Genomic DNA, 22,190 nt, shown 5'->3' on the forward strand with positions numbered 1-22,190 from the left:
ATCAAACCCAAAACAACTACATATCCAGTACACAAAACACTGTACTGGGAAATGAATAGGAATGGTCATTCATACAGTATGTCCTCTTTTGAATAAATTATGATGAGCAAAAATACATTCATAATGTTGCTTTTGCTACATGGTGCAAAATAAATTGTTGTAAAAAATGATTTACAATATATCAAAGTCAAAATTTACCCATAAAGCTGTATCGAAGGATTGATGTTCATAAGATTAAGTTCCAATGGTTCTCTCCCTGAGACCTGTTCTGATTGGTTCAGGAGGAGGAAGTGGTGTGAATGGGGAGTTTTACATCTTGCTCTGTTTGACGTCTTGGTTATGCTGCTCAACAACAGAATCCCTCTTCTTCTTGTCAGAACCCTTGCTGCTCTTGCTGCAGTCTGAGTCCTTTCTCTCCATCTCAACCCGATCTCTCTTCTTCTCCTCCGGCTCGTGTTCCGGCTGGCTGAACTGGGCCTCGATCTCCGCTGGGTCAGTGTAGGTGTAGAAGTAGGACATGACGGCGAACACAATACACACCACCGCAAGGAGAGAGGCAAACAAGATGTATTCTGCCCACTGGAACACACAGACACACAGGGGTTAATATCACTACTCTGCCCCCTGGAACACACAGGGGTTAATATCACTACTCTGCCCCCTGGAACACACAGACACACCGGGGTTAATATCACTACTCTACCCCCTGGAACACACAGGGGTTAATATTATTACTCTGCCCCATGTAACACACAGGGGTTAATATCACTACTCTGCCCCCTAGAACCCAAAGACACACAGGGGTTAATATCACTACTCTGCCACCTGGAACACACATGGGTTAATATCACTACTCTGCCCCCTAGAACCCAAAGACACACAGGGGTTAATATCACTACTCTGCCACCTGGAACAAACATACACACTGGGGTTAATATCACTACTCTTCCCCCTGGAACACACAGGGGTTAATATCATTACTCTGCCCCCTGGAACACACAGGGGTTAATATCACTATTCTGCCCACTGGAACACACAGACACACAGGGGTTAATATCACTACTCTACCCCCTGGAACACACAGGGGTTAATATCACTACTCTACCCCCTGGAACACACAGGGGTTAATATCACTACTCTACCCCCTGGAACACACAGGGGTTAATATCACTACTCTGCCCCCTGGAACACACAGGGGTTAATATCACTACTCTGCCCCCTGGAACACACAGGGGTTAATATCACTACTCTGCCCCCTGGAACACACAGGGGTTAATATCACTACTCTACCCCCTGGAACACACAGGGGTTAATATCACTACTCTACCCCCTGGAACACACAGACACACAGGGGTTAATATCACTACTCTGCCCCCTGGAACACACAGCCACACAGGGGTTAATATCACTACTCTGCCCCCTGGAACACACAGGGGTTAATATCACTACTATACTCCCTGGAACACACAGGGGTTAATATCACTACTCTTCCCCCTGGAACACACAGACACACAGGGGTTAATATCACTACTCTGCCCCCTGGAACACACAGGGGTTAATATCACTACTCTGCCCCCTGGAACACACAGGGGTTAATATCACTACTCTTCCCCCCTGGAACACACAGGGGTTAATATCACTACTCTGCCCCCTGGAACACACAGACACACAGGGGTTAATATCACTACTCTACCTCCTGGAACACACAGAGTTTAATATCACTGCTGTACCCCCTGGAACACACAGACACACAGGGGTTAATATCACTACTCTGCCCCCTGGAACACACAGCCACACAGGGGTTAATATCACTACTCTGCCCCCTGGAACACACAGGGGTTAATATCACTACTCTACCCCCTGGAACACACGGGTTAATATCACTACTCTACCCCCTGGAACACACAGGGGTTAATATCACTACTCTACCCCCTGGAACACACAGACACACAGGGGTTAATATCACTACTCTGCCCCCTGGAACACACAGGGGTTAATATCACTACTCTGCCCCCTGGAACACACAGGGGATAATATCACTACTCTGCCCCCTGGAACACACAGGGGATAATATCACTACTCTGCCCCCTGGAACACACAGGGGTTAATATCACTACTCTGCCCCCTGGAACACACAGGGGTTAATATCACTACTCTGCCCCCTGGAACACACAGGGGTTAATATCACTACTCTGCCCCCTGGAACACACAGGGGTTAATATCACTACTCTGCCCCCTGGAACACACAGGGGTTAATATCACTACTCTGCCCCCTGGAACACACAGGGGTTAATATCACTACTCTGCCCCCTGGAACACACAGGGGTTAATATCACTACTCTACCCCCTGGAACACACAGGGGTTAATATCACTACTCTACCCCCACTGCACACTGCCCTAACCCATCTGGACAAGAGGAATACCTATGTGAGAATGCTGTTCATCGACTACAGCTCGGCATTCAACACCATAGTACGCTCCAAGCTCGTCATCAAGCTCGAGACCCTGGGTCTCGACCCCGCCCTGTGCAACTGGGTACTGGACTTCCTGACGGGCCGCCCCCAGGTGGTGAGGGTAGGCAACAACATCTCCTCCCCGCTGATCCTCAACACTGGGGCCCCACAAGGGTGCGTTCTGAGCCCTCTCCTGTACTCCCTGTTCACCCACGACTGCGTGGCCACGCACGCCTCCAACTCAATCATCAAGTTTGCGGACGACACAACAGTGGTAGGCTTGATTACCAACAACGACGAGACGGCCTACAGGGAGGAGGTGAGGGCCCTCGGAGTGTGGTGTCAGGAAAATAACCTCACACTCAACGTCAACAAAACTAAGGAGATTATTGTGGACTTCAGGAAACAGCAGAGGGAACACCCCCCTATCCACATCGATGGAACAGTAGTGGAGAGGGTAGCAAGTTTTAAGTTCCTCGGCATACACATCACAGACAAACTGAATTGGTCCACTCACACAGACAGCATCGTGAAGAAGGCGCAGCAGCGCCTCTTCAACCTCAGGAGGCTGAAGAAATTCGGCTTGTCACCAAAAGCACTCACAAACTTCTACAGATGCACAATCGAGAGCATCCTGGCGGGCTGTATCACCGCCTGGTATGGCAACTGCACCGCCCTCAACCGTAAGGCTCTCCAGAGGGTAGTGAGGTCTGCACAACGCATCACCGGGGGCAAACTACCTGCCCTCCAGGACACCTACACCACCCGATGTCACAGGAAGGCCATAAAGATCATCAAGGACATCAACCACCCGAGCCACTGCCTGTTCACCCCGCTATCATCCAGAAGGCGAGGTCAGTACAGGTGCATCAAAGCTGGGACCGAGAGACTGAAAAACAGCTTCTATCTCAAGGCCATCAGACTGTTAAACAGCCACCACTAACACTGAGTGGCTGCTGCCAACACACTGACACAACTCCAGCCACTTTAATAATGGGAATTGATGGGAAATTATGTAAATATATCACTAGCCACTTTAAACAATGCTACCTTATATAATGTTACTTACCCTACATTATTCATCTCATATGCATACGTATATACTGTACTCTATATCATCGACTGTCTCCTTATGTAATACATGTATCACTAGCCACTTTAAACTATGCCACTTTGTTTACATACTCATCTCATTTGTACATACTGTACTCGATACCATCTACTGTATCTTGCCTATGCTGCTCTGTACCATCACTCATTCATATATCCTTATGTACATATTCTTTATCCCCTTACACTGTGTACAAGACAGTAGTTTTGGAATTGTTAGTTAGATTACTTGTTGGTTATTACTGCATTGTCGGAACTAGAAGCACAAGCATTTCGCTACACTCGCATTAACATCTGCTAACCATGTGTATGTGACAAATAAAATTTGATTTGATTTGATTTGGAACACACAGGGGTTAATATCACTAGTCTGCCCCCTTTAACACACAGGGGTTAATATCACTACTCTGCCCCCTGGAACACACAGGGGTTAATATCACTACTCTACCCCCTGGAACACACAGGGGTTAATATCACTACTCTGCCCCCTGGAACACACAGGGGTTAATATCACTACTCTGCCCCCTGGAACACACAGGGGTTAATATCACTACTCTGCCCCCTGGAACACACAGGGGTTAATATCACTACTCTACCCCTGGAACACAAGGACACACAGGGGTTAATATCACTACTCTGCCCCCTGGAACACACAGACACACAGGAGTTAATATCACTACTCTACCCCCTGGAACACACAGGGGTTAATATCACTACTCTGCCCCCTGGAACACACAGGGGTTAATATCACTACTCTGCCCCCTGGAACACACAGGGGTTAATATCACTACTCTGCCCCCTGGAACACACAGACACACAGGAGTTAATATCACTACTCTACCCCCTGGAACACACAGACACACAGGGGTTAATATCACTACTCTGGCCCCTGGAACACACAGGGGTTAATATCACTACTCTACCCCCTGGAACACACAGGGGTTAATTTCACTACTCTGCCCCCTGGAACAAATAGGGATTAATATCACTACTCTGCCCCCTGGAACACACAGACACACAGGGGTTAATATCACTACTCTGCCCCCTGGAACACACAGGGGTTAATATCACTACTCTGCCCCCTGGAACACACAGGGGTTAATATCACTACTCTACCCCCTGGAACACACAGGGGTTAATATCACTACTCTGCCCCCTGGAACACACAGGGGTTAATATCACTACTCTACCCCCTGGAACACACAGACACACAGGGGTTAATATCACTACTCTGCCCCCTGGAACACACAAGGGTTAATATCACTAATCTGCCCCCTGGAACACACAGGGGTTAATATCACTACTCTGCCCCCTGGAACACACAGACACACAGGGGTTAATATCACTACTCTACCCCCTGGAACACACAGGGGTTAATATCACTACTCTGCCCCCTGGAACACACAGACACACAGGGGTTAATATCACTACTCTGCCCCCTGGAACACACAGGGGTTAATATCACTACTCTGCCCCCTGGAACACATAGGGGTTAATATCACTACTCTACCCCCTGGAACACACAGGGGTTAATATCACTACTCTGCCCCCTGGAACACACAGGGGTTAATATCACTACTCTGCCCCCTGGAACACACAGGGGTTAATATCACTACTCTGCCCCCTGGAACACACAGGGGTTAATATCACTACTCTGCCCCCTGGAACACACAGGGGTTAATATCACTACTCTGCCCCCTGGAACACACAGGGGTTAATATCACTACTCTGCCCCCTGGAACACACAGGGGTTAATATCACTACTCTGCCCCTTGGAACACACAGGGGTTAATATCACTACTCTGCCCCCTGGAACACACAGGGGTTAATATCACTACTCTACCCCCTGGAACACACAGACACACAGGGGTTAATATCACTACTCTGCCCCCTGGAACACACAGACAACAAGGTTTAGATTTCAATGAACTTAGGCCCAATCTGACCTCAGTACAGTGGTCAGTATTGTTTAGAGGGTTTTATAGGGTTCTAGAGGTTAGAAGATCTGTAGTAACCTGATCTGGGAGCTGTGCTGCCTCGGCAACAATCAGCACTATGATGTTTCCCACAGCGACGGTGAACAGCCAACCAGCCTGCAGCACTGACTTCATGTTGCTAGGTGCCTGCAGAGCAAGAAGAGGTGTGCATTAGGTTTTGGGTTGAGATGATAATTGAAAGTTAATTGACACAGTAACAGGTCGGAGTTGAGTTGTGTTTGGATGACAGAGAAGAGAGCCACTAGAGATCAAGGCTAGTGTGACGGGTGATAGAGGACAGTGGCGCCCCCTACCTGCGAGTAGGAGAACTCCAGGCCAGTCACAGAGAACACCACCTCTCCTGCTGTCATGAGGAAGTACTGAGGGATCTGCCAGCCCATGTGGATGGTGTTGGGCTTGATGTCTTCTACCACCTGGATGGCCTGCCAACACTGGACACAGTAATCAACACATGACACACTATTACTACAAAAAGAATACACAGGAAACAACAGAAAAACATGCTGTAAAACCCTGGTAAACAACCCAACATGGGCCTTCACCACACAATCAGACACAGCAAACATGCTGTAAAACCCTGGTAAACAGCCCAACATGGGCCTTCACAACACAATCAGACACAGCAAACAGAAAACATGCTGTAAAACCCTGGTAAACAGCCCAACATGGGCCTTCACCACACAATCAGACACAGCAAACAGAAAACATGCTGTAAAACCCTGGTAAACAACCCAACATGGGCCTTCACCACACAATCAGACACAGCAAACATGCTGTAAAACCCTGGTAAACAGCCCGACATGGGCCTTCACAACACAATCAGACAGAGCACATTGCTAGTTTGGTTGAGGGTTAGGTATCAGGGGTTATAGGATAGAGGACTTACATCAGGGATTCCAATGTTGAATGTGGATGGTATGACGAGGGTGAAGGCGCTGCCAAAGCCCAGCTCTTTAGAGTACAGACACGATGCACCACCACTGTTCATGATGGTAAACTCCGCCCTGAGACACACAACAGCCAATCAGATCTCTCTCCTTGTCCCCCCCCATACGGTATGAATGTGTGTTGATATGAAGCAAAAAGCCACTCACTTTCCCTGTGGAACCAGACTGTAGTTGGAGACAGACAGAGGAGCGATGTCACCGACTCCCAACGTAACGTTCAACGGACTGCCCAAACCATTCACAAATCTACGGTATGAAAGAGCAAAACAACAGGTCAGCAACACTTTAGATGGATAACTCATTGATCAGTTCAGAACCCAGACCCTAACCACTAACAGGACTGTTGGTAACACTCAGGGTCCTGACCCTAACCACTAACAGGACTGTTGGTAACACTCAGGGTCCTGACCCTAACCACTAACGGGACTGTTGGTAACACTCAGGGTCATGACCTTAACGGACTGTTGGCAACACTCAGGGTCCTGACCCTAACCACTAACAGGACTGTTGGTAACACTCAGGGTCCTGACCCTAACCACTAACAGGACTGTTGGTAACACTCAGGGTCCTGACCCTAACCACTAACAGGACTGTTGGTAACACTCAGGGTCCTGACCCTAACCACTTTTGGGACTGTTGGTAACACTCAGGGTCCTGACCCTAACCACTAACAGGACTGTTGGTAACACTCAGGGTCCTGACCCTAACCACTAACGGGACTGTTGGTAACACTCAGGGTCATGACCCTAACGGACTGTTGGCAACACTCAGGGTCCTGACCCTAACCACTAACAGGACTGTTGGTAACACTCAGGGTCCTGACCCTAACCACTAACAGGACTGTTGGTAACACTCAGGGTCCTGACCCTAACCACTAACAGGACTGTTGGTAACACTCAGGGTCCTGACCCTAACGGGACTGTTGGTAACACTCAGGGTCCTGACCCTAACCACTAATGGGACTGTTGGTAACACTCAGGGTCCTGACCCTAACCACTAACGGGACTGTTGGTAACACTCAGGGTCCTGACCCTAACCACTAATGGGACTGTTGGTAACACTCAGGGTCCTGACCCTAACCACTAACGGGACTGTTGGTAACACTCAGGGTCCTGACCCTAACCACTTTTGGGACTGTTGGTAACACTCAGGGTCCTGACCCTAACCACAAACAGGACTGTTGGTAACACTCAGGGTCCTGACCCTAACCACTAACGGGACTGTTGGTAACACTCAGGGTCCTGACCCTAACCACTAACGGGACTGTTGGTAACACTCAGGGTTCGGACCCGAACCACTAATGGGACTGTTGTAACTGACCTGATGGCGTTCATGCCGTCATCGGGCTTCTTGCTCAAGTCGTAAACCTGGACAGAGCAGACGAGAGAGAAACAGGAGGGGATGTTACATTCCATAGTGGCTGACTGATAAAAACAACAGACATAGTGGCTGATAGACTGATATCAACAGCAGATATAGTGGCTGATAGACTGATATCAACAACAGACATAGTGGCTGATATCAACAACAGACATAGTGGCTGATATCAACAACAGACATAGTGGCTGATAGACTGATATCAACAGCAGATATAGTGGCTGATAGACTGATATCAACAACAGATATAGTGGCTGATAGACTGATATCAACAACAGACATAGTGGCTGATATCAACAACAGACATAGTGGCTGATATCAACAACAGACATAGTGGCTGATATCAACAACAGACATAGTGGCTGATATCAACAACAGATATAGTGGCTGATTTCAACAACATATATAGTGGCTGATATCAACAACAGACATAGTGGCTGATATCAACAACAGATATAGTGGCTGATATCAACAACAGACATAGTGGCTGATATCAACAACAGATATAGTGGCTGATATAAACAACAGATATAGTGGCTGATAGACTGACATCCTCAACAGACATAGTGGCTGATATCAACAACAGATATAGTGGCTGATATCAACAACAGACATAGTGGCTGATATCAACAACAGATATAGTGGCTGATATCAACAACAGACATAGTGGCTGATATCAACAACAGATATAGTGGCTGATAGACTGACATCCTCAACAGACAAGGTCGCTGATACACTGATATCAACAACAGATATAGTGGCTGATACACATATCAACAACAGACATCTTGACTGATAGACTGATTTCAACAACAGACATAGTGGCTGATATCAACAACAGACATAGTGGCTGATATCAACAACAGATATAGTGGCTGATATCAACAACAGACATAGTGGCTGATATCAACAACAGACATAGTGGCTGATTTCAACAACAGACATAGTGGCTGATATCAACAACAGATATAGTGGCTGATATCAACAACAGACATAGTGGCTGATTTCAACAACAGACATAGTGGCTGATATCAACAACAGACATAGTGGCTGATATCAACAACAGACATAGTGGCTGATATCAACAACAGACATAGTGGCTGATATCAACAACAGACATAGTGGCTGATATCAACAACAGACATAGTGGCTGATATCAACAACATATATAGTGGCTGATATCAACAACAGATATAGTGGCTGATATCAACAACAGACATAGTGGCTGACAGACTGATATTAACAAGAGGCCTAGGCCAAGCATTTCGCTACACTCGCATTAACATCTGCTAACCATGTGTATGTGACAAATAAAATTTGATTTGATTTGATTTAGTGGCTGATATCAACAACAGATAGAGTAGCTGATAGACTGACATCATCAACAGACAAGGTCGCTTATAGACTGATATCAACAACAGATATAGTGGCTGATATCAACAACAGATATAGTGGCTGACAGACTGATATTAACAAGAGGCCTAGTGGCTGATATCAACAACAGATAGAGTAGCTGATAGACTGACATCATCAACAGACAAGGTCAACAACAGATATAGTGGCCGATAGACATATCAACAACAGACATCTTGACTGATAGATTGATTTCAACAACAGACATAGTGGCTGATATCAACAACTTATATAGTGGCTGATATCAACAACAGATATAGTGGCTGATATCAACAACAGATATAGTGTGCTGATATCAACAACAGATATAGTGGCTGATATCAACAACATACAGTTGAAGTCAGAAGTTTAAATACACTCAGGTTTGAGTCATTAAAACTAGTTTTTCAACCACTCCACTAATTTCTTGTTAACAAACTACAGTTTTGGCACTAAGTTACTCTAAGTTGACTGTGCCTTTAAACAGCTTAGACAATTCCAGAAAATGGTGTCATGGCTTTAGAAGTTTCTGATAGGCTAATTGACATCATTTGAGTCAATTGGAGGTGTACCTGTGGATATATTTCAAGGCCTTGCCTCTTTGCTTGACATCATGGGAAAATCTAAATAAATCAGCCCTGACCTCAATCCTATAGAAAATGTGTGGGCAGAACTGAAAAAGCGTGTGCGAGCAAAGAGGCTTACAAACCTGACTCAGTTACACCAGCTCTGTCAGGAGGCCTAGAAACCTGACTCAGTTACACCAGCTCTGTCAGGAGGAATGGGCCAAAATTCACCCATCTTATTGTGGGAAGCTTGTGGAAGGCTACCCGAAACGTTTGACCCAAGTTAAACAATTTAAAGGCAATGCTACCAACTACTAATTGAGTCTATGTAATTTTCTGACCCACTGGGAATGTGATGAAAAAAATAAAAGCTCAAATAAATCATTCTCTCTACTATTATTCTGGCATTTCACATTCTTAAAATAAAGTGGTGATCCTAACTGACCTAAAACAGGGAATTTTTACTAGGATTAAATGTCAGGAATTGTGAAATAATATCAACAACAGACATAGTGGCTGAGAGACTATCAACAACAGACATAGTGGCTGAGAGACTGATATCAACAACAGACATAGTGGCTGAGAGACTATCAACAACAGACATAGTGGCTGAGAGACTGATATCAACAACAGACATAGTGGCTGAGAGACTGATATCAACAACAGACATAGTGGCTGAGAGACTGATATCAACAACAGACATAGTGGCTGAGAGACTGATATCAACAACAGACATAGTGGCTGAGAGACTGATATCAACAACAGACATAGTGGCTGAGAGACTGATATCAACAACAGACATAGTTGCTGAGAGACTGATATCAACAACAGACTAGAGTGAGTCTTGGACTGAGACTAGAATGGTAGATCAACAGATCAAGACTAGAATGGTAGATCAACAGACCAAGACTAGAATGGTAGATCCTATGACTATGGACCAAGCTTTGTTCTGTAGAGTCATTTCATCAGACGTTAGGATAAGTACATATTGTGTCAACCTCACCAGGTTCATATCCAGGGTTGGAGAAACCAGGGCTGTGCGTCGGGTCTGGGACATTAAGGGCAGATCCGTCCCCGCTGACGTGTTCTTGTTGAACACCACTCTGACTGGTTTGTCAAACGTCAAGTAGCCCCCAGTATTCACCTGAAGGAAGCAGGGAGGATCAAGGGAAACAGGGATCAGAATGTGTCTTCAATGACAGACAATAATAGTTTTTGAGCACCACTTGACATGAAAGTAGAGGCTAAATGACTTGCCTGGTGAGCTGGTACAGACACATCAGCTGTCCCATCAATAGTAACAGTCAGCGGGGCCTGGTTGAGATTCAGGAACTTGACCTGGCCTGCCACACCTTTGGGCAGCTTGGGAAGGGTTTGCTGCAAGAACAATTAAAACGTGCCCTTACCCTGTCACTCTCTTCTGCTCTCTCACTGTGTGTGTGTGTGTGTGGGGGGGGGGGGGGGGGGGGTGTATGTGTGTGTGTGTGTGTGTGGGGGGGGTGTGTATCTGTGGGGGGTGTATGTGTGTGGGGGGTGTATGTATGTGTGGGGGGGGGGTGTATGTGTGTTTGGAGGGGGTGTATGTGTGTGTGGGGGGGGGGGGGGGGTGTATGTGTGTTTGGGGTGTATGTATGTGTGGAGGGGTGTATGTGTGTTTGGAGGGGGTGTATGTGTGTGGGGGGGTGTATGTGTGTTTGGGGGGGTGTATGTGTGGGGGGGTGTATGTGTGTTTGTGGGGGTGTATGTGTGGGGGGGGTGTATGTGTGTTTGGGGGGGTGTATGTGTGGGGGGGTGTATGTGTGTTTGGGGGAGGTGTATGTGTGTTTGGGGGGGTGTATGTGTGGGGGGGTTGTATGTGTGTTTGGGGGGGTGTATGTGTGTGGGGGGGTGTATGTGTGGGGGGGTGTATGTGTGTTTGGGGGGGTGTATGTGTGGGGGGGGTGTATGTGTGTTTGGGGGGGGTGTATGTGTGTGGGGGGGTGTATGTGTGTGTGGGGGGTGTATGTGTGTGGGGGGGTGTATGTGTGGGGGGGTGTATGTGTGTTTGGGGGGTGTATGTGTGGGGGGGGGGGTGTATGTGTGCGTGGGGTGGTGTATGTGTGTGTGGGGGGGTGTATGTGTGTGGGGGGGTGTATGTGTGGGGGGGTGTATGTGTGTGTGGGGGGGTGTATGTGTGTTTGGAGGGGGTGTATGTGTGTGGGGGGGTGTATGTGTGTTTGGGGGGGTGTATGTGTGGGGGGGTGTATGTGTGTTTGTGGGGGTGTATGTGTGGGGGGGAGTATGTGTGTTTGGGGGGGTGTATGTGTGGGGGGGTGTATGTGTGTTTGGCGGAGGTGTATGTGTGTTTGGGGGGGTGTATGTGTGGGGGGGTTGTATGTGTGTTTGGGGGGGTGTATGTGTGTGGGGGGGTGTATGTGTGGGGGGGTGTATGTGTGTTTGGGGGGGTGTATGTGTGGGGGGGTGTATGTGTGTTTGTGGGGGTGTATGTGTGGGGGGGGTGTATGTGTGTTTGGGGGGGTGTATGTGTGGGGGGGTGTATGTGTGTTTGGGGGAGGTGTATGTGTGTTTGGGGGGGTGTATGTGTGGGGGGGTGTATGTGTGTTTGGGGGGGTGTATGTGTGGGGGGGTGTATGTGTGGGGGGGTGTATGTGTGTTTGGGGGGGGTGTATGTGTGTGGGGGGGTGTATGTGTGTGTGGGGGGTGTATGTGTGTGGGGGGGTGTATGTGTGGGGGGGTGTATGTGTGTTTGGGGGGTGTATGTGTGTGGGGGGGGGTGTATGTGTGCGTGGGGTGGTGTATGTGTGTGTGGGGGGGTGTATGTGTGTGGGGGGGTGTATGTGTGGGGGGGTGTATGTGTGTGTGGGGGGGTGTATGTGTGTGGGGGGGTGTATGTGTGGGGGGGTGTATGTGTGGGGGGGGGGGGTGTATGTGCGTGTGGGGGGGTGTATGTGTGTGTGGGGGGTGTATGTGTGTGTGGGGGGGTGTATGTGTGTGTATGTGTATATATACTATTTTATGTGTAGGTGTGTGTGTATGTGTATATATGTGTATATATGTGTATATATACTATATATACTCACATCAATCTGTAACTGCAGCAGGGCAGCGGCTACAAAAGCCAACGCAGCAATCAGCATCCCTACTGTCATCCTCTTCAGAGGCCTACACACACACACACACACACACACACACACACACACACACACAGACACAGACAGACACACACACACACACACACACACACACAGACACAGACACAGACACAGACACAGACACACACACACCCAGACACAGACACAGACACAGACACAGACACAGACACACATAACACACACCCAGACACAGACACACCCAGACACAGACACACACACACACACAACACACACACACACACACACACACACACACACACACAGACACAGACACACACACAGGTCACACAACAACGCGAGGCCCAGTCTGTGTGACTCTGTTACAGTTTTTTCCAACTGCTTACACACAAAATCTTTTCGATTTACAGTGGCGTCCATAATGCGAACCTTCAGAAATGAGAACAGGTATGCAACTATCTAATGACTATTTTAGCATTACAGTAATGTACTGTAAAATACGTATGACTGCATAGTGTTGCATAAACATTTGTAACTCTAAGCCATCCATTTACTGCACTGCATTGAATGAATGAGGTTGGTTATCAGGCTGTACTACATGTTGTTGTACATTGTTTACAGTTCCTATGCTGAACACATACTGTGTTTGAATTCTGTACAGAGTGGAAAGGCAAAGACATCATGGAGGACGAGGACGCTTGTTTACAGATGTACAAGAGACTGCAATTATAAATATGGTTTTGGCCAAAAATGCAATTAGGATTTGAGAGATAAGAGAGCATATCTTGAAGAACGACACCATATTTAACAACATCAATGCTGTCAGCCTGTCGACCACACAACGCATCCTCCAACGGCACCGAGTGACGATGAAACAACTTTACAAGGTGCCATTTGAGAGAAACTCTGACGGAGGCAAGAATATGCGACATGACTTTGTAGAGGTATGTATGCAACACTACATCCAGTACTTCAGACCAAATTTACTCCTCTGTATATCCTTTTGTCTGTTACAGAGAGTATTGGAGCTGGATGCCCATGTAATTTGTCATTAATTTATTTATGTGGATGAGGTTGGCTTCAACCTCGCCAAAACCAGGCGCCGCGGAAGAAATGGAATAGGACAGAGGGCAACTACCAATGTCCCTGGACAGCGTGGGGGTAATATAACTATGTGTGCTGCCATCACTCAAAACGGGGTCCTCCATCACAACGCCACACTGGGTCCGTACAACACCGGCCATATGCTCACTTTTCTGGATGCAATTTACACAGTGCTTGTCCCTGATCCAGATCAGGAGCCTGCTAGATTAGTGGTTTTATGGGACAATGTTAGTTTTCACCGGGCTGTTCTGGTCCAAAACTGGTTTGCTACCCATCCACAATGTGTAGTTTTGTACCTACCCCCATATTCACCTTTTCTAAATCCCATAGAGGAATTCTTCTCAGCCTGGCACTGGAAAGTGTATGATCGCCAACCCTATGCCTGCATGCCGCTTCTCCAGGCAATGGAGGACGCATGTGGGGACATAGAGGTTGCCTCTGTCCAAGGTTGGATACGCCATGCTAGGAGATACTTCCCTCCATCTGGGGACACAGAGGTTGCCTCTGTCCAAGGTTGGATACGCCATGCTAGGAGATACTTCCCTCCATCTGGGGACATAGAGGTTGTCTCTGTCCAAAGTTGGATACACCATGCTAGGAGGTACTTCCCTCCATGTGGGGACACAGAGGTTGCCTCTGTCCAAGGTTGGATACGCCATGCTAGGAGGTACTTCCCTCCATGTGGGGACACAGAGGTTGCCTCTGTCCAAGGTTGGATACGCCATGCTAGGAGGTACTTCCCTCCATGTGGGGACACAGAGGTTGTCTCTGTCCAAGGTTGGATACGCCATGCTAGGAGGTACTTCCCTCCATGTGGGGACACAGAGGTTGTCTCTGTCCAAGGTTGGATACGCCATGCTAGGAGGTACTTCCCTCCATGTGGGGACACAGAGGTTGCCTCTGTCCAAGGTTGGATACGCCATGCTAGGAGATACTTCCCTCCATGTGGGGACACAGAGGTTGCCTCTGTCCAAGGTTGGATACGCCATGCTACTAGATACTTCCCTCCATGTGGGGACATAGAGGTTGTCTCTGTCCAAGGTTGGATACGCCATGCTAGGAGATACTTCCCTCCATGTGGGGACACAGAGGTTGTCTCTGTCCAAGGTTGGATACGCCATGCTAGTAGGTACTTCACCTCCATGTGGGGACACAGAGGTTGCCTCTGTCCAAGGTTGGATACGCCATGCTAGGAGATACTTCCCTCCATGTGGGAACACAGAGGTTGCCTCTGTCCAAGGTTGGATACGCCATGCTAGGAGATACTTCCCTCCATGTGGGGACACAGAGGTTGTCTCTGTCCAAGGTTGGATACGCCATGCTAGGAGATACTTCCCTCCATGTGGGGACACAGAGGTTGCCTCTGTCCAAGGTTGGATACGCCATGCTAGGAGATACTTCCCTCCATGTGAGGACATAGAGGTTGCCTCTGTCCAAGGTTGGATACGCCATGCTAGCAGATACTTCCCTCCATGTGGGGACATAGAGGTTGCCTCTGTCCAAGGTTGGATATGCCATGCTAGGAGATACTTCCCTCCATGTGGGGACATAGAGGTTGCCTCTGTCCAAGGTTGGATACGCCATGCTAGGAGATACCTCCCTCCATGTGGGGACATAGAGGTTGCCTCTGTCCAAGGTTGGATACGCCATGCTAGGAGGTACTTCCCTCCATGTGGGGACACAGAGGTTGCCTCTGTCCAAGGTTGGATACGCCATGCTGGGAGATACTTCCCTCCATGTGGGGACATAGAGGTTGCCTCTGTCCAAGGTTGGATACGCCATGCTAGGAGATACTTCCCTCCATGTGGGGACATAGAGGTTGCCTCTGTCCAAGGTTGGATACGCCATGCTAGGAGATACTTCCCTCCATGTGGGGACATAGAGGTTGCCTCTGTCCAAGGTTGGATACGCCATGCTAGGAGATACTTCCCTCCATGTGGGGACATAGAGGTTGCCTCTGTCCAAGGTTGGATACGCCATGCTAGGAGGTACTTCCCTCCATGTGGGGACATAGAGGTTGCCTCTGTCCAAGGTTGGATACACCATGCTAGGAGATACTTCCCTCCATGTGGGGACATAGAGGTTGCCTCTGTCCAAGGTTGGATACACCATGCTAGGAGATACTTCCCTCCATGTGGGGACATAGAGGTTGCCTCTGTCCAAGGTTGGATACGTCATGCTAGGAGATACTTCCCTCCATGTGGGGACATAGAGGTTGCCTCTGTCCAAGGTTGGATACACCATGCTAGGAGGTACTTCCCTCCATGTGGGGACATAGAGGTTGCCTCTGTCCAAGGTTTGATATGCCATGCTAGGAGATACTTCCCTCCATGTGGGGACATAGAGGTTGCCTCTGTCCAAGGTTGGATACGTCATGCTAGGAGATACTTCCCTCCATGTGGGGACATAGAGGTTGCCTCTGTCCAAGGTTGGATACACCATGCTAGGAGGTACTTCCCTCCATGTGGGGACATAGAGGTTGCCTCTGTCCAAGGTTTGATATGCCATGCTAGGAGATACTTCCCTCCATGTGGGGACATAGAGGTTGCCTCTGTCCAAGGTTGGATACGTCATGCTAGGAGATACTTCTCTCCATGTGGGGACATAGAGGTTGCCTCTGTCCAAGGTTGGATACGCCATGCTAGGAGATACTTCCCTCCATGTGGGGACATAGAGGTTGCCTCTGTCCAAGGCTGGATACGCCATGCTAGGAGATACTTCCCTCCATGTTTGGCAAGAGAAAACGTATCTTGTGATGGGGACGAAGTATTGTGGCCAGACCCAGGTCGGAGAAGAGATGAAGCGTAACTTAGCACTGGTGACTGCCCCCCCCCCCCTACCAATTCCTGGACTGCCCCCCCGGGACCCCACACACACACAATTGTGTTCTTTACTGTATTCTAAAGAATATACTTTTGGTTTACATATGTTTATGGGTTTGTCGTATGCTACTGTATACAACAGTAATGTTTGGCCTAATAAATATTTTCTGTCTCTACATTGTATTGGTGTTTACAGTGTACTTGTTACCCCTCTCAGCAGATGACTTTCACTGTAGAACATTGTATTGGTGTTTACAGTGTACTTGTTACCCCTCAGCAGATTACTTTCACTGTAGAACATTGTATTGGTGTTTACAGTGTACTTGTTACCCCTCTCAGCAGATTACTTTCACTGTAGAACATTGTATTGGTGTTTACAGTGTACTTGTTACCCCTCAGCAGATTACTTTCACTGTAGAACATTGTATTGGTGTTTACAGTGTACTTGTTACCCCTCTCAGCAGATGACTTTCACTGTAGAACATTGTATTGGTGTTTACAGTGTACTTGTTACCCCTCTCAGCAGATTACTTTCACTGTAGAACATTGTATTGGTGTTTACAGTGTACTTGTTACCCCTCTCAGCAGATTACTTTCACTGTAGAACATTGTATTGGTGTTTACAGTGTACTTGTTACCCCTCTCAGCAGATTACTTTCACTGTAGAACATTGTATTGGTGTTTACAGTGTACTTGTTACCCCTCTCAGCAGATGACTTTCACTGTAGAACATTGTATTGGTGTTTACAGTGTACTTGTTACCCCTCAGCAGATTACTTTCACTGTAGAACATTGTATTGGTGTTTACAGTGTACTTGTTACCCCTCTCAGCAGATTACTTTCACTGTAGAACATTGTATTGGTGTTTACAGTGTACTTGTTACCCCTCAGCAGATTACTTTCACTGTAGAACATTGTATTGGTGTTTACAGTGTACTTGTTACCCCTCTCAGCAGATGACTTTCACTGTAGAACATTGTATTGGTGTTTACAGTGTACTTGTTACCCCTCTCAGCAGATTACTTTCACTGTAGAACATTGTATTGGTGTTTACAGTGTACTTGTTACCCCTCTCAGCAGATTACTTTCACTGTAGAACATTGTATTGGTGTTTACAGTGTACTTGTTACCCCTCTCAGCAGATTACTTTCACTGTAGAACATTGCATTGGTGTTTACAGTGTACTTGTTACCCCTCTCAGCAGATTACTTTCACTGTAGAACATTGTATTGGTGTTTACAGTGTACTTGTTACCCCTCTCAGCAGATTACTTTCACTGTAGAACATTGTATTGGTGTTTACAGTGTACTTGTTACCCCTCAGCAGATTACTTTCACTGTAGAACATTGTATTGGTGTTTACAGTGTACTTGTTACCCCTCTCAGCAGATTACTTTCACTGTAGAACATTGTATTGGTGTTTACAGTGTACTTGTTACCCCTCTCAGCAGATTACTTTCACTGTAGAACATTGTATTGGTGTTTACAGTGTACTTGTTACCCCTCTCAGCAGATTACTTTCACTGTAGAACATTGTATTGGTGTTTACAGTGTACTTGTTACCCCTCTCAGCAGATTACTTTCACTGTAGAACATTGTATTGGTGTTTACAGTGTACTTGTTACCCCTCAGCAGATTACTTTCACTGTAGAACATTGTATTGGTGTTTACAGTGTACTTGTTACCCCTCTCAGCAGATTACTTTCACTGTAGAACATTGTATTGAAATGTAGATATAAGCCTATGAAAGACCAAAGAGCTTTAGATTTAGAACAGTGTTTACATGGTAGATCCAGAAAGGTACTATTATGAAAGCAGTGTTTGCCATTTGATGCAAATGCTTCATTCTGACATGTGTTCATGGCATTTTGAATGCAGTGTTACATTTTGAAGGAGATGTGAGGCATTTTGAATGCAGTGTTACATTTTGAAGGAGATGTGAGGCATTTTGAATGCAGTGTTACATTTTGAAGGAGATGTGAGGCATTTTGAATGCAGTGTTACATTTTGAAGGAGATGTGAGGCATTTTGAATGCAGTGTTACATTTTGAAGGAGATGTGAGGCATTTTGAATGCAGTGTTACATTTTGAAGGAGATGTGAGGCATTTTGAATGCAGTGTTACATTTTGAAGGAGATGTGAGGCATTTTGAATGCAGTGTTACATTGTGAAGGAGATGTGAGGCATTTTGAATGCAGTGTTACATTGTGAAGGAGATGTGAGGCATTTTGAATGCAGTGTTACATTGTGAAGGAGATGTGAGGCATTTTGAATGCAGTGTTACATTTTGAAGGAGATGTGAGGCATTTTGAATGCAGTGTTACATTTTGAAGGAGATGTGAGGCATTTTGAATGCAGTGTTACATTTTGAAGGAGATGTGAGGCATTTTGAATGCAGTGTTACATTGTGAAGGAGATGTGAGGCATTTTGAATGCAGTGTTACATTTTGAAAGAGATGTGAGGCATTTTGAATGCAGTGTTACATTGTGAAGGAGATGTGAGGCATTTTGAATGCAGTGTTACATTTTGAAGGAGATGTGAGGCATTTTGAATGCAGTGTTACATTTTGAAGGAGATGTGAGGCATTTTGAACGCAGTGTTACATTGTGAAGGAGATGTGAGGCATTTTGAATGCAGTGTTACATTTTGAAGGAGATGTGAGGCATTTTGAATGCAGTGTTACATTGTGAAGGAGATGTGAGGCATTTTGAATGCAGTGTTACATTTTGAAGGAGATGTGAGGCATTTTGAATGCAGTGTTACATTTTGAAAGAGATGTGAGGCATTTTGAATGCAGTGTTACATTGTGAAGGAGATGTGAGGCATTTTGAATGCAGTGTTACATTTTGAAGGAGATGTGAGGCATTTTGAATGCAGTGTTACATTTTGAAGGAGATGTGAGGCATTTTGAATGCAGTGTTACATTGTGAAGGAGATGTGAGGCATTTTGAATGCAGTGTTACATTGTGAAGGAGATGTGAGGCATTTTGAATGCAGTGTTACATTTTGAAGGAGATGTGAGGCATTTTGAATGCAGTGTTACCTTGTGAAGGAGATGTGAGGCATTTTAAATGCAGTGTTACATTTTGAAGGAGATGTGAGGCATTTTGAATGCAGTGTTACATTGTGAAGGAGATGTGAGGCATTTTGAATGCAGTGTTACATTTTGAAGGAGATGTGAGGCATTTTGAATGCAGTGTTACATTTTGAAGGAGATGTGAGGCATTTTGAATGCAGTGTTACATTGTGAAGGAGATGTGAGGCATTTTGAATGCAGTGTTACATTTTGAAGGAGATGTGAGGCATTTTGAATGCAGTGTTACATTTTGAAGGAGATTTGAGGCATTTTGTGTGTGCAGTTTTGGGAATTGCGTGTAGAGTTTTGAAAAAAGGAGACAGTTTTGAAAACGTGTGTAAGCAGTCACACAACTTACGTAAAGTTCAGGTGGCATTTCTTTATGAGAGGGTAGACCAGGCTATCCATGATGGGGACCAGGGCCAGGATCAGGATGGGGTTGACAGTCTGACAGACAGGAAGCAGAACATGGTAAGAGCATGTCACGCCTACAAATTATAGTATATATTTAATCAATAAGGCCAGAGGAGGTCTGGTATATTTAATCAATAAGGCCAGAGGAGGTCTGGTATATTTAATCAATAAGGCCAGAGGAGTCTGGTATATTTAAGCAATAAGGCTAGTATATATAGTTAGTATAGTTAGTATATATAGTTAGTATATAGTATATAGAGTTAGTATAGTTAGTATATATAGTTAGTATAGTTAGTATATAGAGATAGTATATATAGTTAGTATAGGTAGTATATAGAGATAGTATATATAGTTAGTATATAGAGATAGTATATATAGTTAGTATAGTTAGTATATAGAGATAGTATATATAGTTAGTATAGTTAGTATATAGAGATAGTATATATAGTTAGTATAGTTAGTATATAGAGATAGTATATATAGTTAGTATATAGTATATAGAGTTAGTATAGTTAGTATATATAGTTAGTATAGTTAGAATATAGAGATAGTATATATAGTTAGTATATAGAGATAGTATATATAGTTAGTTTAGTTAGTATATATAGTTAGTATAGTTAGTATATAGAGATAGTATATATAGTTAGTATAGTTAGTATATATAGTTAGTATAGTTAGTATATAGAGATAGTATATATAGTTAGTATAGTTAGTATATAGAGATAGTATATATAGTTAGTATAGTTAGTATATAGAGATAGTATATATAGTTAGTATAGTTAGTATATAGAGATAGTATATATAGTTAGTATATAGTATATAGAGTTAGTATAGTTAGTATATATAGTTAGTATAGTTAGTATATAGAGATAGTATATATAGTTAGTGTCACGTTCTGACCTTTATTTCCTTGGTTTTGTCATTATTTAGTATGGTCAGGGCGTGAGTTGGGGTGGTCAGTCTATGTTTGTTTTTCTATGATTTGGGTATTTATATGTTTCGGCCTAGTATGGTTCTCAATCAGAGGCAGGTGTCATTAGTTGTCTCTGATTGAGAATCATACTTAGGTAGCCTGGGTTTCACTGTGTGTTTGTGGGAGATTGTTCCTGTCTCTGTGTTTGCACCAGATAGGGCTGTTTTGGTTTTTTCACATTTCTTGTTTTGTTAGTTTATTCATGTATAGTGTCTTTATTAAAGAACCATGAATAACCACCACGCTGCGTTTTGGTCCGCCTCTCCTTCACCTCAACCCGTTACAGAATCCCCCACCACAACAGGACCAAGCGGCGTGGTAACGGGCAGCAGCAACAGCGGCGCAAAGAGGAATGGACTTGGGACGATGTATTGGACGGCAAGGGTTGCTACACATGGGTGGAGATCCTGGCGGGAAAGGATCGCCTTCCATGGGAACAGGTGGAGGCAGCTAGGAGAGCAGAGGCAGCCGGAGAGAGAAGCCGGCGATATGAGGGAACACGACTGGCAAGGAAGCCCGAGAGGCAGCCCCAAAAATTTATTGGGGGGGGGCACACAGGAAGTGTGGCGAAGCCAGGTAGGAGACCTGCACCAACTTCCTGTGCTTACCGGGGGGCTGGAGAGACCGGGCAGGCACCGTGTTATGCTGTGAAGTGTACGGTGTCCCCAGTGCGGGTGCATAGCCCGGTGCGGTACATTCCAGCTCCGCGTATCGGCCGGGCTAGAGTGGGCATCGAGCCAAGTGCCATGAAGCCGGCTCTACGCATCTGGTCTCCAGTGCGTCTCCTTGGGCCGGCTTACATGGCACCAGCCTTGCGCATGGTGTCCCCGGTTCGCCTGCATAGCCCA

At 46.0% G+C, this 22,190-nt stretch overlaps 1 protein-coding gene across 1 annotated transcript in view; it reads right to left on the reverse strand.

Moving 5' to 3' along the window:
* Positions 1-216: 216 nt before the first annotated feature.
* LOC139372236 (solute carrier family 15 member 1-like) overlaps positions 217-22,190 on the reverse strand; it is a 68,272-nt gene continuing 46,298 nt past the window's right edge. Inside the window, exons 13-22 of the mRNA XM_071111997.1 lie at positions 20,314-20,402; positions 12,924-13,005; positions 11,101-11,220; positions 10,847-10,987; positions 7,829-7,875; positions 6,656-6,754; positions 6,448-6,565; positions 5,855-5,992; positions 5,580-5,687; positions 217-579 (exon numbers count right to left, since the gene is read on the reverse strand). Coding sequence (XP_070968098.1) covers positions 310-579; positions 5,580-5,687; positions 5,855-5,992; positions 6,448-6,565; positions 6,656-6,754; positions 7,829-7,875; positions 10,847-10,987; positions 11,101-11,220; positions 12,924-13,005; positions 20,314-20,402 — 1,212 coding nt within the window. The 3' untranslated portion in view covers positions 217-309. The remainder of the gene's footprint in view (positions 580-5,579; positions 5,688-5,854; positions 5,993-6,447; positions 6,566-6,655; positions 6,755-7,828; positions 7,876-10,846; positions 10,988-11,100; positions 11,221-12,923; positions 13,006-20,313; positions 20,403-22,190) is intronic.

This window comes from Oncorhynchus clarkii, chromosome 18 (genome assembly GCF_045791955.1).
Source record: "Oncorhynchus clarkii lewisi isolate Uvic-CL-2024 chromosome 18, UVic_Ocla_1.0, whole genome shotgun sequence".
NCBI lineage: Eukaryota > Metazoa > Chordata > Actinopteri > Salmoniformes > Salmonidae > Oncorhynchus > Oncorhynchus clarkii.